Source organism: Sceloporus undulatus, chromosome 6 (assembly GCF_019175285.1).
Source record: "Sceloporus undulatus isolate JIND9_A2432 ecotype Alabama chromosome 6, SceUnd_v1.1, whole genome shotgun sequence".
NCBI classification, from domain to species: domain Eukaryota; kingdom Metazoa; phylum Chordata; class Lepidosauria; order Squamata; family Phrynosomatidae; genus Sceloporus; species Sceloporus undulatus.
In genome coordinates, this window is record NC_056527.1 from 101,920,762 (window position 1) to 101,933,262 (window position 12,501).

The 12,501-nt window shown below is 41.5% G+C and overlaps 1 protein-coding gene across 4 annotated transcripts in view; it reads left to right on the top strand.

The window, feature by feature from the left end:
• Window positions 1-12,298, top strand: part of LOC121933033 (von Willebrand factor A domain-containing protein 5A-like) — a 13,059-nt gene extending 761 nt beyond the window's left edge. Inside the window, exons 2-12 of one of the 4 annotated variants that reach the window (XM_042472241.1) lie at window positions 763-828; window positions 1,512-1,714; window positions 3,459-3,675; window positions 3,866-4,038; window positions 4,916-5,033; window positions 5,194-5,434; window positions 6,846-6,990; window positions 8,053-8,132; window positions 8,449-8,563; window positions 9,532-9,763; window positions 11,287-12,298. In XM_042472241.1, the coding sequence (XP_042328175.1) occupies window positions 798-828; window positions 1,512-1,714; window positions 3,459-3,675; window positions 3,866-4,038; window positions 4,916-5,033; window positions 5,194-5,434; window positions 6,846-6,990; window positions 8,053-8,132; window positions 8,449-8,563; window positions 9,532-9,717 (1,509 nt within the window). In that variant the 5' untranslated portion in view covers window positions 763-797 and the 3' untranslated portion in view covers window positions 9,718-9,763; window positions 11,287-12,298. Of the gene's footprint in view, window positions 1-759; window positions 829-1,511; window positions 1,715-3,458; window positions 3,676-3,865; window positions 4,039-4,915; window positions 5,034-5,193; window positions 5,435-6,845; window positions 6,991-8,052; window positions 8,133-8,448; window positions 8,564-9,531; window positions 9,981-11,286 lie in introns of those variants that run through there. The other 3 variants (XM_042472242.1, XM_042472243.1, XM_042472240.1) reach the window with 3 other exon arrangements.
• Window positions 12,299-12,501: the final 203 nt, after the last annotated feature.

A 12,501-nucleotide genomic window follows, 5' to 3' on the forward strand; every position in this document is an offset into this window, starting at 1 on the left:
ATACACCACATCATGTTGTGGTGACCCAAACCCATGAAATTATTTTCGTTGCTACTTCATAACTGTAATTAAATAGGTGTTTTCCGATGGCCTTAGGTGACCCCCATGAAAGGGTCATTTGACCCCCAAAGGGGTCCTGACCCACAGGTTGGGAACCACTGCTCTAAGTCCAGCTCTATCATTAAGCAGATTGCCTAGCAGTACATAGTGGCAGAATACCACTCTGTGGCCTATAAATTAACCTGTTGCCCTCAGGTGCAGTAAAGGGAGCCAGAGTTGAAGATCTAGCTGCTAGATTGGTTAACATCTATGTGTAGAAATTTTGTGTGTGTGTGTGTTATTCTTTGCAACAGACAACAATGTCGTTGGTTAGTCCTATCTTCCACTCATTAGTCAAAGACTAATTTGTATCCAAATTCATCACACTGGCAGGGCTATGTCTGCTAATAGTCAGAATTACATAGCTATCTTGGGCAGCTTTTGAGGGAAAAAAATCCAATTGCTTGTTATTTTATATTGTTATTTTACTTTTGCTTCCATGAAGGGGGAAATATCTACAATATTTTTGCTTGCGATGCCAAAGGAACTTTACTGATCTCGGCTATTGTTCACCTTGACCACGGTGGGGTGGCATGGGGTGTAATCTACTGTTCTCCCTTTTTAAAATCAAAATTGGTTATGTCTGCATGAAGAAATGTCCCTGTTTAAGTCTTTCATTAAAGTACAGTAATTGATCTTATAATGCATACTTCACTTCAATAGATTCTTCACAGACAAAGCTGCTTCCATGAACAAAAATGGATTCAAGAATGCTACTAGAGAAGAAAGGTAGGTTGGGGAAGGAGGGGAGCAGTGTGTGTGTGTGTGTTTAAAACCCTGTGCCAACTTCAAAGATCTAGTTAATTATCTAGAGGTTTTTCTTATTTGATATTAAGTTCCAGCTAAAGACCATCACCCATTTGGATGGCTGAGTTGGAAACTTTGATTTTGCCATTTTATAGGAGGGACACCATTTTACTGAGCCACTGTCTTTAATGGGACTTGAATATCCATGGAGTTTGATATCCTGGACCCAAACCTCAGCAGATACCAAGGGCCCAATGTACAGTAGAAAAAACACAAGCCTTGAAGGAAATGGGAAATTGCTGAAATTCATAAAGTTCACGGGTGGTGCAGCCCACCAGCTGCTACAGACCAGCCCTTTTTCCAGAGAGAGAGAGAGAGAGAGAGAGAATTTGTTTTCCTGGAAGTTATCAGTAGCAGAACTATATCTTGAAAGAGCACCTCTCCCTATATGTACCTGTCAGAAAACAGGTCTGCAGGAGGGGTCCTCCTCTGTGTCCCACCAGTGGAGGCAAAAGTAAGTGGAAGGATATGGGAGAGGTCTATTTCTGAAAAGATTAGGAACTCCTTTTGCCTACTTTGAAAGCCTTAACTTTGCTAATAAATGAGAAGCTAGTTATCTAAGATTCTCCCACCTTTCTGTCCTCTTCTCTGCATCTGGGTGCTAGTACCTATCCAAAGCATCTCAGTAGATGTGGTGATCCAAGATTTCATAGCAAACGTTGTGATTGAGCTTCAGTACAAGAATAAAGACACTGTTTCCCTGGAGGTTGTTGTTGATGTGCGTCTGGACAAGGATGTTGCTGTCTATGCCTTTGAAGGCATCATGGATGGAAAAAGAGCTGAAGCCCAGATCATGGAAAAGGAGCAGGTATGTAGGCCAAAGTGTAGGGGATATTAGGGTCTAATATGATCTTCAAGATGGATCAGAAATACTTCAGTATGTTGAGATGTTTTAAAAAACAAAACACAGAAAGCTAATTTGTGTGCTTGGAATTAGTCATGGAAGTCAGCTTTGCATAGATTATAAAGGCCTCTGCAGGTTATTTTGATGGCGTTACTGCAAATCTGTGTAGCAGAGTAGGTGAAATACTACACCTGGATCAGGATGACCTGGATTGAAACCCTGGCCTCATTTCCACTACCGTGATTAGGTATGAACCGGTTTAGAAGAGCATGGTTCCTACTTAATTCGAATCGCTGAAGTGATTCCGAAAGGGAGGCCATGCTTTTGACCCATTTAACCTGCATCAAAAAGATGCTGTTTTTTCCCTGCTCTTTTGAGCTGAATCTATTTACAGTGGTACCCCGGGTTACGAATTTAATTCGTTCCGCCGCCGCGTTCGTAACCCGAAAATCTTCGTAAGCCGAAAAAGCCATAGGCGCTAATAGCGAAAGCCGCGATTTCGTGCGAAAAAGCGCCGAAAAGCACCAAAAATTTTTTCGTAACCCGAAATAACCTTCGTAACCTGGAACAGTTTTTTTCAATGGATTTTTTTCGTAACCCGGAAATTTCGTAAGGCGGCGCATTCGTATCCCGGGGTACCACTGTACTTTGAAATAAATTGATTCAGCCCAAGTGGGAACCACGTGGATTCAAATCCACTCCCTGTGACGGGGGCAGCTGCAATGCTTCTCTCATAACTGGCCTCTCCGTTCCTTGCCTCTCTGTCCCCTGCCTTCTTCCACTACCTTGCTCCATCCTCCTGGCCTGCCTCCTCCACCCCCCCCCCCCCGCCGGTCTCCCCCAGCACAAATGTATTGTGAACCATGCTCTGCTGCTAAACTGAATTATGGATTTGGCTCGGAAACCGATTTATCAGTAAGTGGGAATGAGGCCCCTTTCTCAGAAATAAAGCTCACTGGGTAAATCTGGGCCAATTGCCAGGCAACCTCATAGGAATGTGTAATAACCCAAGGGGATTCACCTTGAGAGAGGGTATACTTACACAATTTATGAACAACTACATTGGGATTTTATTGCTTAATGAAAGTAGCAAAAGGAAAGAAGTGGATTGTTAACAGTGACTGCTGATTTTCATTAGTCAAGAAGGGGAAACATCAGAAATAGGCTAAAACCTGATTTTCATTAATTTATGTTTTTCATAAGTGATTGTTTTTCTGGGTGAGGGTGATAGTTGGGAAGGGGGGGGGATCATTTCCAGAGGTTCTCAAGGGGAGGAATATACACTATAGTGGACCACATGCAGTGGTCACCACACAGCTCTTCAGCAGTTGCTCAGCTGTGTGGATCCCCACACAAATGGATGGGACACATTCTCATACACATATTCATTTAAATGTAAATAATGTGGACACACTTATTTACATACACATATGCAAAGTTCCTTCTCTTCCTTCTCTTTCCTTTGTGGACAAGTTCTAAAATGGCTCTTCCTTTCAAAAAGAACCCTTGTGGCTGTGTTGGTGTGGGAGGTGGGGAAGAGAAAGGAAGGAAGAAAGAAAAAAAGAATTATCTATCAATAATTAAACCATGGGAACAGCAGGATTGGGGAACAGAAGAATAGACAATTTCATTCCAGTCCTTTTATATCCATGTTTTTGATTGTCCAAGATCTCTGTACCTCCCCTCCTCTTTCTCTCATCCTCTCCAGGTAAAGCAAAAGGTAGAAGAAATCTGGGGAAAAGATGCTGCCCTCTTTAAATGGGATCCAAATGACAGAGACATTTTTGGATGCATGTTGGGTAGCCTTCCTCCAGATGGAGAAGCCACACTAAAACTACATTATGTCCAGGCTTTGGCTCCGGCACCTGGTGGGGCCACCCATTTTGTCTTGCCAGTTGTACCAAATCCTCATTATGTACCTCAGGGTAAGAAACTTCTTCACAACCAGCCAACTCCTCCTACTTACCCCAACAAAAGTTCTCCACTGAGGTTCTTTACTGTGTCCCAGCCCTCACTACCAAGTCTTTGATGCCTCTTCAGATATCTTTTATAGTCTATGTCTTTCCTCTACAACAATATCAACTAACAAGCTGTTACTTGTATCCCTCTATGTAGCCTCTGAAGATGACAGTGCCATGCAGAGCATACCAGAAGTTCTTGAGGAGCAACTTTCCTGCCTGTTCAGCCTGAGTACCACATTGGATTTTCACTATGGTATCTCTCATGTGGAGTCAAATTATACCCTTGCAGGCCTGCAGTACACAACAGAAGACCACACGACTGCCCAGGTGAGAACACTGATATGCTGAAGAGCTGGGGTTAAGTGTTGTCAGAAAGAGCATTTTTAACTGCATGTATTTGGAGAGACAATATTGCTGATAGCTATATCTAAGCCTCAGTCTATCAGTGTTGTTACTTGAGGGGTGGCACACCTTAAATGTCTGTCCTCTGGATAGGAAGCACTATTGCAGACGCTTAAGTTTATTGCATTGTCTCCAGGGACGGTTTCGGCGTGGAACAAAAGGGAGCAGGCTGGGACCGGAAGGCACCCAGGGATGCATTTTATCACACGCCGGAACACTGCCACTGGACGTTCCCATTTTCGGGAACTGTTCAGAAGCGTTCCTGAAAATTGCCTCCTCTGGGATTGATTGTGAATGGGAATGTCTGGTGGCAGCGTTCCAGTGTGCAATAAAATGCATCCCTGGCCACCTTCCAGTCCCATCCCACTCCCTTTCGTTCTGCGCTGAGACTGTCCCTGGGGGCAATGCGATAAAATTAAACGTCACGTTAAATTTTTACTCCTCCTGTATTTCATCACCATTTCTTAAATCCATGTCTTACCCCCCCCCAAACAAAACCCTCAAAAGAGGGAAAGACAGTATATAGCCGATACATGTTGGTGGTAGTGCTAGAAGACACCATTAAAAGACTACATTTTTAAAGCTTTCATAGGAGAGTAAGTCCAGTTCCTTCATAATTCTGTTTGCCGCTTTCTCTACCCTTTTCAACCCTGCAACATTTTTTTTAGATGTGGTGGCCATAACTGCACACTGTATTCCACATGTCTTTGGCTTTCTACAATGGTAAACCTGAGAACAGAGTTCTTTTGGAGCTTTTATGACATCATATCAAGCCCTCTTGTTTTTATTTATGGTACTCAAGATTTCCCTGGCAGAAGGGCATCACTTTGACCAAGATGTGGAGTTGCTGATATATTATGAAGAGGATTTTCATAAGCCTGTGGCACTGGTAGAACCTGGGAAACCTGGGGTTGATCCAGGTGAGCAAGGATTATGAATGGTAGAAAGGAAAGCACTGGAGGTTTGGCATGTGGGCAGGGGTTATGAATGCCTGCTGCAAGTGTTTGCAATTGCATGTGGAAATGTCTCTTGAATCCCTGTTCATATAGCATCTCCTTCCCTTCTTCTTTTACAACATAGGTTCACTGATGAGAGAGCCAGTGCTTCTGCTTAACTTGTATCCCAAGGTCTCTGCCCCAAAACCAGGTCTGAATGCTACTGGTGAATTCTTGTTCCTGGTGGACTGCTCCAACAACATGTCTTACAGCACTGGGAGGAACCCAGATTCTCAATCTCGTATTCAGAGTGCTAAGGTGCTACCAGACTGGACCCAAAGGGACCACAATGGAAACAGTTTTGGACAAGAAAGGATGACCTGTGGGTTAGAATTGAATAGCAGTTGCAAAACACGGATGGGAGGCAGCTAAAATAATAGACAGCAAAAGATTAGAATGACAAGATTCAAATTAAAAATAACCTTTAGCCATATTTATGTCATCTTATAAAGAATAGAAGAGCTTTTTTCCCTGCATTTTTGTGGTGAATTGTCTATATATTTTCTGCACTGGGAATTAGAGTGGCAACCAGTTTAATTTAATACACACAACATGAACACTTGAATGAAATAATATTGGGACATACAAAGAAAGATTTGTAGAATGGAAACAGACAGGGAATTATTCACAGAATGGCAGTCTATGGATCAGTTAGGACTGTGTAACTTACTGAAATAGTATCACTGATTTACTTTGGTGTACTAAGGCTACCTGGCAGGATGACTATTAACTTTTATCTTAGGAAATGCTGATTTTTCTGTTGAAGAGTCTCCCATTGGGAAGTTACTTCAACATCTATGCATTTGGATGCAACTACTATTCATTTTACCCGTAAGCATCAAAAGGATCATATTACTAACAATTACTTTAGATTCTCTTCCTAATTTCTTTTCTTTTTCAGACCAACCTCCAGCTTATAAAAATTAAAGGATTCCTTTCCTCCTAGCTTTGACCAATTCACTTAAAAGAAGCTGGAGAAATAGATTTAAAAATCTGGTCCTCACCTCATCCTTAAAATTATGCCGGGACAGTTTCATGTATCGGAAGTACATAGAATTTAATTTATTAAGTGTTTTGGTTTCAGATAGTAAATTCCTTTTATTCAGAATTCTCAAGGAACTTCTCTGATGAGTAAAGCAATGCTGATTAAAACTGTTATTCTGTACCAAGTTTCTTAGGAATACCCCCCCCCCATAAGATCAGTGGGATTTACTTCTGAGTAGATACTTATACATTGGTACATTGGCTTCATTCAGTGACTTGAAGCTGGGCAGTTAATCAGTTAAAATGCAGTCAGTCTGCTGAAGAGAGGAGTAGGTAGAACTAAAGTAAGAGGAAAAGATGGAGATATTTTATTTGGCTTAAAGTATTTGGGGCTGAGGGTTGGTGGGCTTTTTGAGGACCCATGTGAATACTTGTGATGAGTATGAGCCTGGCCAGGGAAATTCTGGAGTCAAAGGACAAAGGCTGCATTTGCACTGCAGAAATAATCCACTCTGACATTGCTTCAACTGCCATAGCTCAAGGCTATGGAATTGTAGTTTGTTGTGGCCCCAGAGCTCTCTGTTAGAGAAGGCTAAATGTCTCACAATCTCACAGGATTCCATAGCACTGAGCCATGGCAGCTAAAGTGGTGTCAAAACTGGATTATTTCTGCAGTGCAGAAACTTGGGTGGCTAGTAATAAGGGGAGGGAACTCAGCTTCTTGCACTATATATTCTATATTGTCCTCTGCAGGAAGAGTGTAAAGTACACACAGTGGACCATGTTGGACTCCCTGCGGCGTGTGATGTCACTAAAGGCCAATTTAGGAGAAGCAGAGATTTTGCAACCACTAAAGGCAATTTACAGCCAACCATGCTATGAGGGATATGCTCGCCAGGTACTGAGATCACCATTTGTTGAAATTCCCTAGATGTGTAATGACAAACTGGTCCTATGTAGCTCTTTAAGGATGCACATTGCCTGTTACCTATACAAAGGTCACAGTCCCATTCAGTGTGTCATCAGTAGGACCACTCAGAAGTACAATGCAAAACACAACAATGGATACAGACATGGGAATTTACCCTTGCCTATATTGATAATCCCTGAAACAGAATAAAACCATCACTCCCCAGGGTTTAAAATATAATGGCTAGAAAATTCACAGGAAATAGACCATGGCAGGAGGTATGTTGTATGGATGATTAAAAATATCTTGAAAAGTATGAGGCACAACTCCTGATGAATCTTGAAACTTTTGCTTAGCCTAGATGAGCCCTAAGGGGGGGAGTGCATTCCAGAATCTGGGAGAAACACAGGAGAAAGCCTCTTCCATGTACCCATCAAACAGGCCTCTACTACCAGTAATGGCATTCTCAAGAAGGCCTCTCCTCAGTATCTGGGCAGGTATAAAGTTGGAGAGTTGGTTGCTGAGACAGTGATTAAAACAAACAACTGTGGCTGGAAAGTAACTGGCAGTGGGATCATGGTTTTCTGTGTCTTAGTTGTCTGATCTTCATACTATGCACCAGCTAGCAGATTTGCTACAACCTGTGCACCAACTGATTCATGGGCACTGTTCTAAGGTAGCTTCATATAATGGACATTGCAGTAGTCAAGATGTGATAAAACTAAGGCATGGATGACAGTTAGCAAGTCAAATGAATTGTGTTCCATTGAGATTTTGCATTTCAACCCCTTCCCTCTGTACTTCACTATCCTCTTAAACATATTTCATACTTTTGCATATAACAATCAGTCTTGAGATACTATCTCTCAGGAGGATTTGAACTAGTCCTACAGACTGGAAAGCTGATTCTAGTTGCTGACAACAAGCCACCTACCATTTTAGTGTTTGGGATTGAGAAAATATTTCTATCAAGATTCGATTAATCACTAAGCCAATATAAAGAGAAAGGGAAGATTCTTTCTTCACTTTTAACTCTTTCCTTCCCTTTAGCTCTTCATATTCACACATAGGGAAACATCTGACATGGATGAGGTCATTGCTGAAGTTCAAACTCACAGCTGCTCCCACAGGTAAGAACTGATTATTAGATTCTGCATGCTACCTGTTTTCAGGTTTAGTGATCCTTTGAAAAGGATGGAGCAAGGTCATGGAGACTTGGCCATGGATGTAGCCTTGAGGAAGCAAGAAGGTGAAGTAGTTTTCTGGCAAAACTTCAAACATGGCCTTAGAATCCAGCGCTCACTTCTTTGAGAAACTCTTGGTTTCATTGATAGAAGGAATAAAATACTAGCTGGATAGCAAGTTTTGATAGCTGATATCTCTTTCAGTACCTCATTGTGGTTTAAAGCAGGCTTTTGATCTGGTCTTTTTGTTCCTCCTCTACAGATGCTTCACCTTTGGAATTGGTGAATGGTCTGCCTTCCATACACTAAATGGTATGGCTGAAGCAGGTCATGGTTCTGCTGAGTTCATCCACGAGACAGAGAAAATGCAGGCCAAGGTGAGTAGCACCCAGCCGTTTTGCCTTTCTCTGTGATACACTAAATGAAATGAAATTTATTATGGTCGATGACCATCATACTGTGATACACTAGACCCACCCAAAACATGGACAAGAACTAAAGACCAATGATAAAACAAATACTTTGGACGCAAAATGTTCCAGGTTCTACCTCAAACATTTCAGGGAGGGTTGAGGAAAGACTGCTGTTTGAAATCCTGGAGATACACTGCGAGTCATTGTATATTCTTTTCTGAGCTACATGGATCCATGATCTGACTTGGCAATTTCCCCACATTTCTCTTCCCCACATTTCTCCTTTCAGTACTAATGTCATCTCCATTTTCTAGACTTCAGGCTTTCTGCTGTGCCATTTCAACAGGAACATGAAACATATGATGAATAGGAAAATGGAGGGAAGCCACAGTTTTTAGTGGTTTCAGACAGAAGTTCTTCCAAGGTTCATTCTCTTCACTTGGAAAAGCAGTTGAAAACAGCTTGGGGGGGGGGGAATATTTGCCTCAATCCTGAAGGAGTCACTACCATGTTTTGTATGTTTCTTTGGCTGAGAATTCAGCATACAAACCATAAGTGAAAGATAGAGGTGAAATGTATCTGCCCTCCTAACACTCCTATTACTTTTAACATTTGTGTTTTAGAATGTGTGTGCAGTTTGTTCCCAAGGTGCAGATTAATGTATGGTATCTATAAGAACACTTACATAGATTTAAGGCAGGAGAACCTATAATGTTCACATTTAGCCTATTAAAGATATGAGAACCCTCCCAGAAGCAGCAATGGTAACTGTAAAGTAGAGAAGATTGCTTTATCATTAAACAATGAAGCAAAAGAAAGGAGGGGGTAGGGGTTGAAGGAGAAGGCAGCACATGCTTGGTCTCTTACTCCTGCAATAGGGGCTTGTGAGAATCCCCTGCCCAATTTACTATGAGATCTTTCTTATTCTACAGGCATTACAGTCTATGAAGAAATCCATTGATCCAGTAATGATGGACATTTCTCTTTGCTGGGATTTGCCTCCTGGGCTTGAGGCCAAGCTTGTCCAGCCAATTCCTCAGATCATTTACACAGGGGAATGCTCTCTTATCTGTGTTCAAATCTGTGGCCAGCAGCAGGCAAGCAACATCCCAATGTAAAGGTGGTATGTGTGGAGTACAGCATGAGGGAAAGGGATAGAAAAAGGTAGGGAAATGCTGAACTTGCTTAGTGATGACAACGAGGACTGTTCTTTCAGAGTGTTGTGTGTATTATGTTTTAAGCATAAAATTAAGTTACATTTCCCAATATATATTCTGTACGATGAGTATGATATCATACGCTCCAAAAGTTCACAGTTAAAAACTGGGACACATGTGGCCAAGCAACATCAGAGTGTGGTCAAAAGAGCACATGTTAGGAGAGGCTGCAGCAATTTGCTTTTCTCTGTGTCAACTGGGAAAAGCAAGATTCCGCCACCTCCTCTCCCCACTTCTGAGTTAATTGATTGAAGACTACTTTTGCTCTATGAACTCATTTTGCAGCAACTCAAGTAAGGTGAGAACAAAGGGGGGAAGTGGGAAGAGGAGGAGGAGGAGGAGGAGGAGGAGGAGAGAAACTGAGACATTTTGGGCCATTTTGAAAGCAGCTGCAAAAGTGCAACAACTTTAGAGGGTCAATGATATATCTCTTAGCTTACATAGATGTCTGCTGCATTGCACAATGGAATCCTGTTCCATGAGTCATGCTGGACAGAGAAAGATGAAAGCACAAAGTCCTAACATTGCTCTTTTTATTTTGTAGTGGATAGTTGCTGGCTAGTGATAGCTACACTAAAATTTTCATAGTTGTCTGCCCTTGTCAGTAGGTTCAAAATGAACCTCTTATTTTTCTTTTCCAGCTGGCCCTGATCTCTTTCTGACACCCCAGAGATGTGATCTCAGTCATAGGCTAAAATATGAGGCTCATTTCTCTCAAAACAATGGGTCAGTAAAGGCTGAGAAGACTCATTTCTCACAAAACAATGGTCCAGAAAAGTGACTAGATAGTTTGACTTGTGTCACTGGTGATACAAGGACTAGTTACTTGTGTTCGTTCTAAATAAAAACTGGAAATCAAGACCAGATAATATTACAAATGATCATGATCTGTATATAATTCATCCAGCAAGCAACATGACAACTATACTAAATCCTCCCCCCCCCCCCAAAAAAAAATTAGGAAAAGTAGCAGCTTTTATGTCCTTTAAGCCCAAATCCTTCCACCGTGCCTTCCTGCACTTGTGAATAGGAGATACCTAGCTCTCCTCTGCTGTCTTTGCTTACTAATGTAGAAAGCTATGTGTCTGGAGAAAAGAGGTTCTTATCTGTGCAGGAGAGGTTTCATAAAAGCAAAATTTCCAGGGTTCTTGCTCATAGAGCCTCCAAACAAACAAGTCCATCTCATCTTCTGATGTGTTGCTTCCTATGTAAGGAAAGGATGACAAAGGGTTAGGTGGTCCCTTATTCCCAGTTCCAGGAAAACATTTTGAATACTGCCTGAAAACAGGGCATTCGTCTCTGTGATTAGATGCCCTTCAAAACTTCTTTGACAGATTTCCTCAGTGCATCTCCAGGACCATCTGAAGTGAATAGATGGATAGTTCTTTACATCAAAGCAGTAAGGTGGATATGACTGTGTCCAGAAATAATGTATTGTACATTGCCTAATCCTCTCTTTCTTCACTGCAGGGCCTCAGCTAGCTGAGTGCATGTGGGCTGGCAATACCTTTCTGGGATGTGATATTAGCCTTAAGGATTTTGGACTCTGAGCTGCCCCTTCATCCCTGTGCTAATGACTGAAATTTCTGCACAGACTGTTGCTGCTCTTCAACTATATTTTCTCAATTTTAACTCAGACAGCTATAGTACTTTCTAGAAACTTGGGTTTCTATCATCTTCAATATGTCTGCTGTGTTTTCTGCCTCCAGTTGCCTTACCTCTATGTGGATGTGCTGTCCACAGCTGCTTCCCTGGCAGAGCTAAAGGGGAATGTAGACATCTAAATAGTCTATCAAAAAGGATATTTGTGCACTACTCTGGAGATTATGAATTGGAGTTACAAATGAAGTCATGATGACCTCTATAAATTACCCACAAGTGGTGAATGAAATCTGATTCTAAAAGCCTGTGATCTCCTGAAACTATACATTTCTAATTTTCTGTACTTTGTTTTAACAATGGGATTCTACAAGACTGCATCTCAGTTTCTTACCAGAGAGTTAAACAACAGAGTGTCCAGATAATCTCCACCTTCACACTTTCTTGTGTGATGCAACTTAGGTTTTTCCCAGATACACTGAGAGAGAATTCTTCTAGCATTCCTACAATATGCCTCTGGTTTTTTCCCCGCTCTTTACAAAACAAAACCTTCCTTTTCAGATGTGACAGTTTTCACTTGCACAATGTATTGGAATAGCTACAGTATGATGGATATAGAATCTGGGGGAAGCATTGAATCTGATCTCTCCAATACACTCCCCAAACATGATGCTACAATTTACATTACAGGCATTTCCAGTTAACAGTAGGGAGGGTCATTCAATCAGATTTTCTGAGGACATCTTTCTGTTTTTACAGTGCATTTGCTTCACTCAGTTTTCTTGAGGCTATCTGTTTAATAAAATCAATATGAATCAGTGTGAATTGTTATTATACGTGAACTCACTTTCATAATGTACCCAAAATCTATGAGGGTGTAGGAATGTCTTTTTAAAATAAATAAACTTCTTGATAAGAGCAAGATACCTGTGTGAAATTATTTCAAACAACAGGACTGCCTATCATGAAGATGTTTCTGTCTATCTGTAGTCTTTTCTCTGAGGAGCCATTATGGTAGCCAACTTGTGGCCTTTTTGTGCCAATCTACTCAGATTCTACACCTTTCATTTCTAGCCAGCAACATAA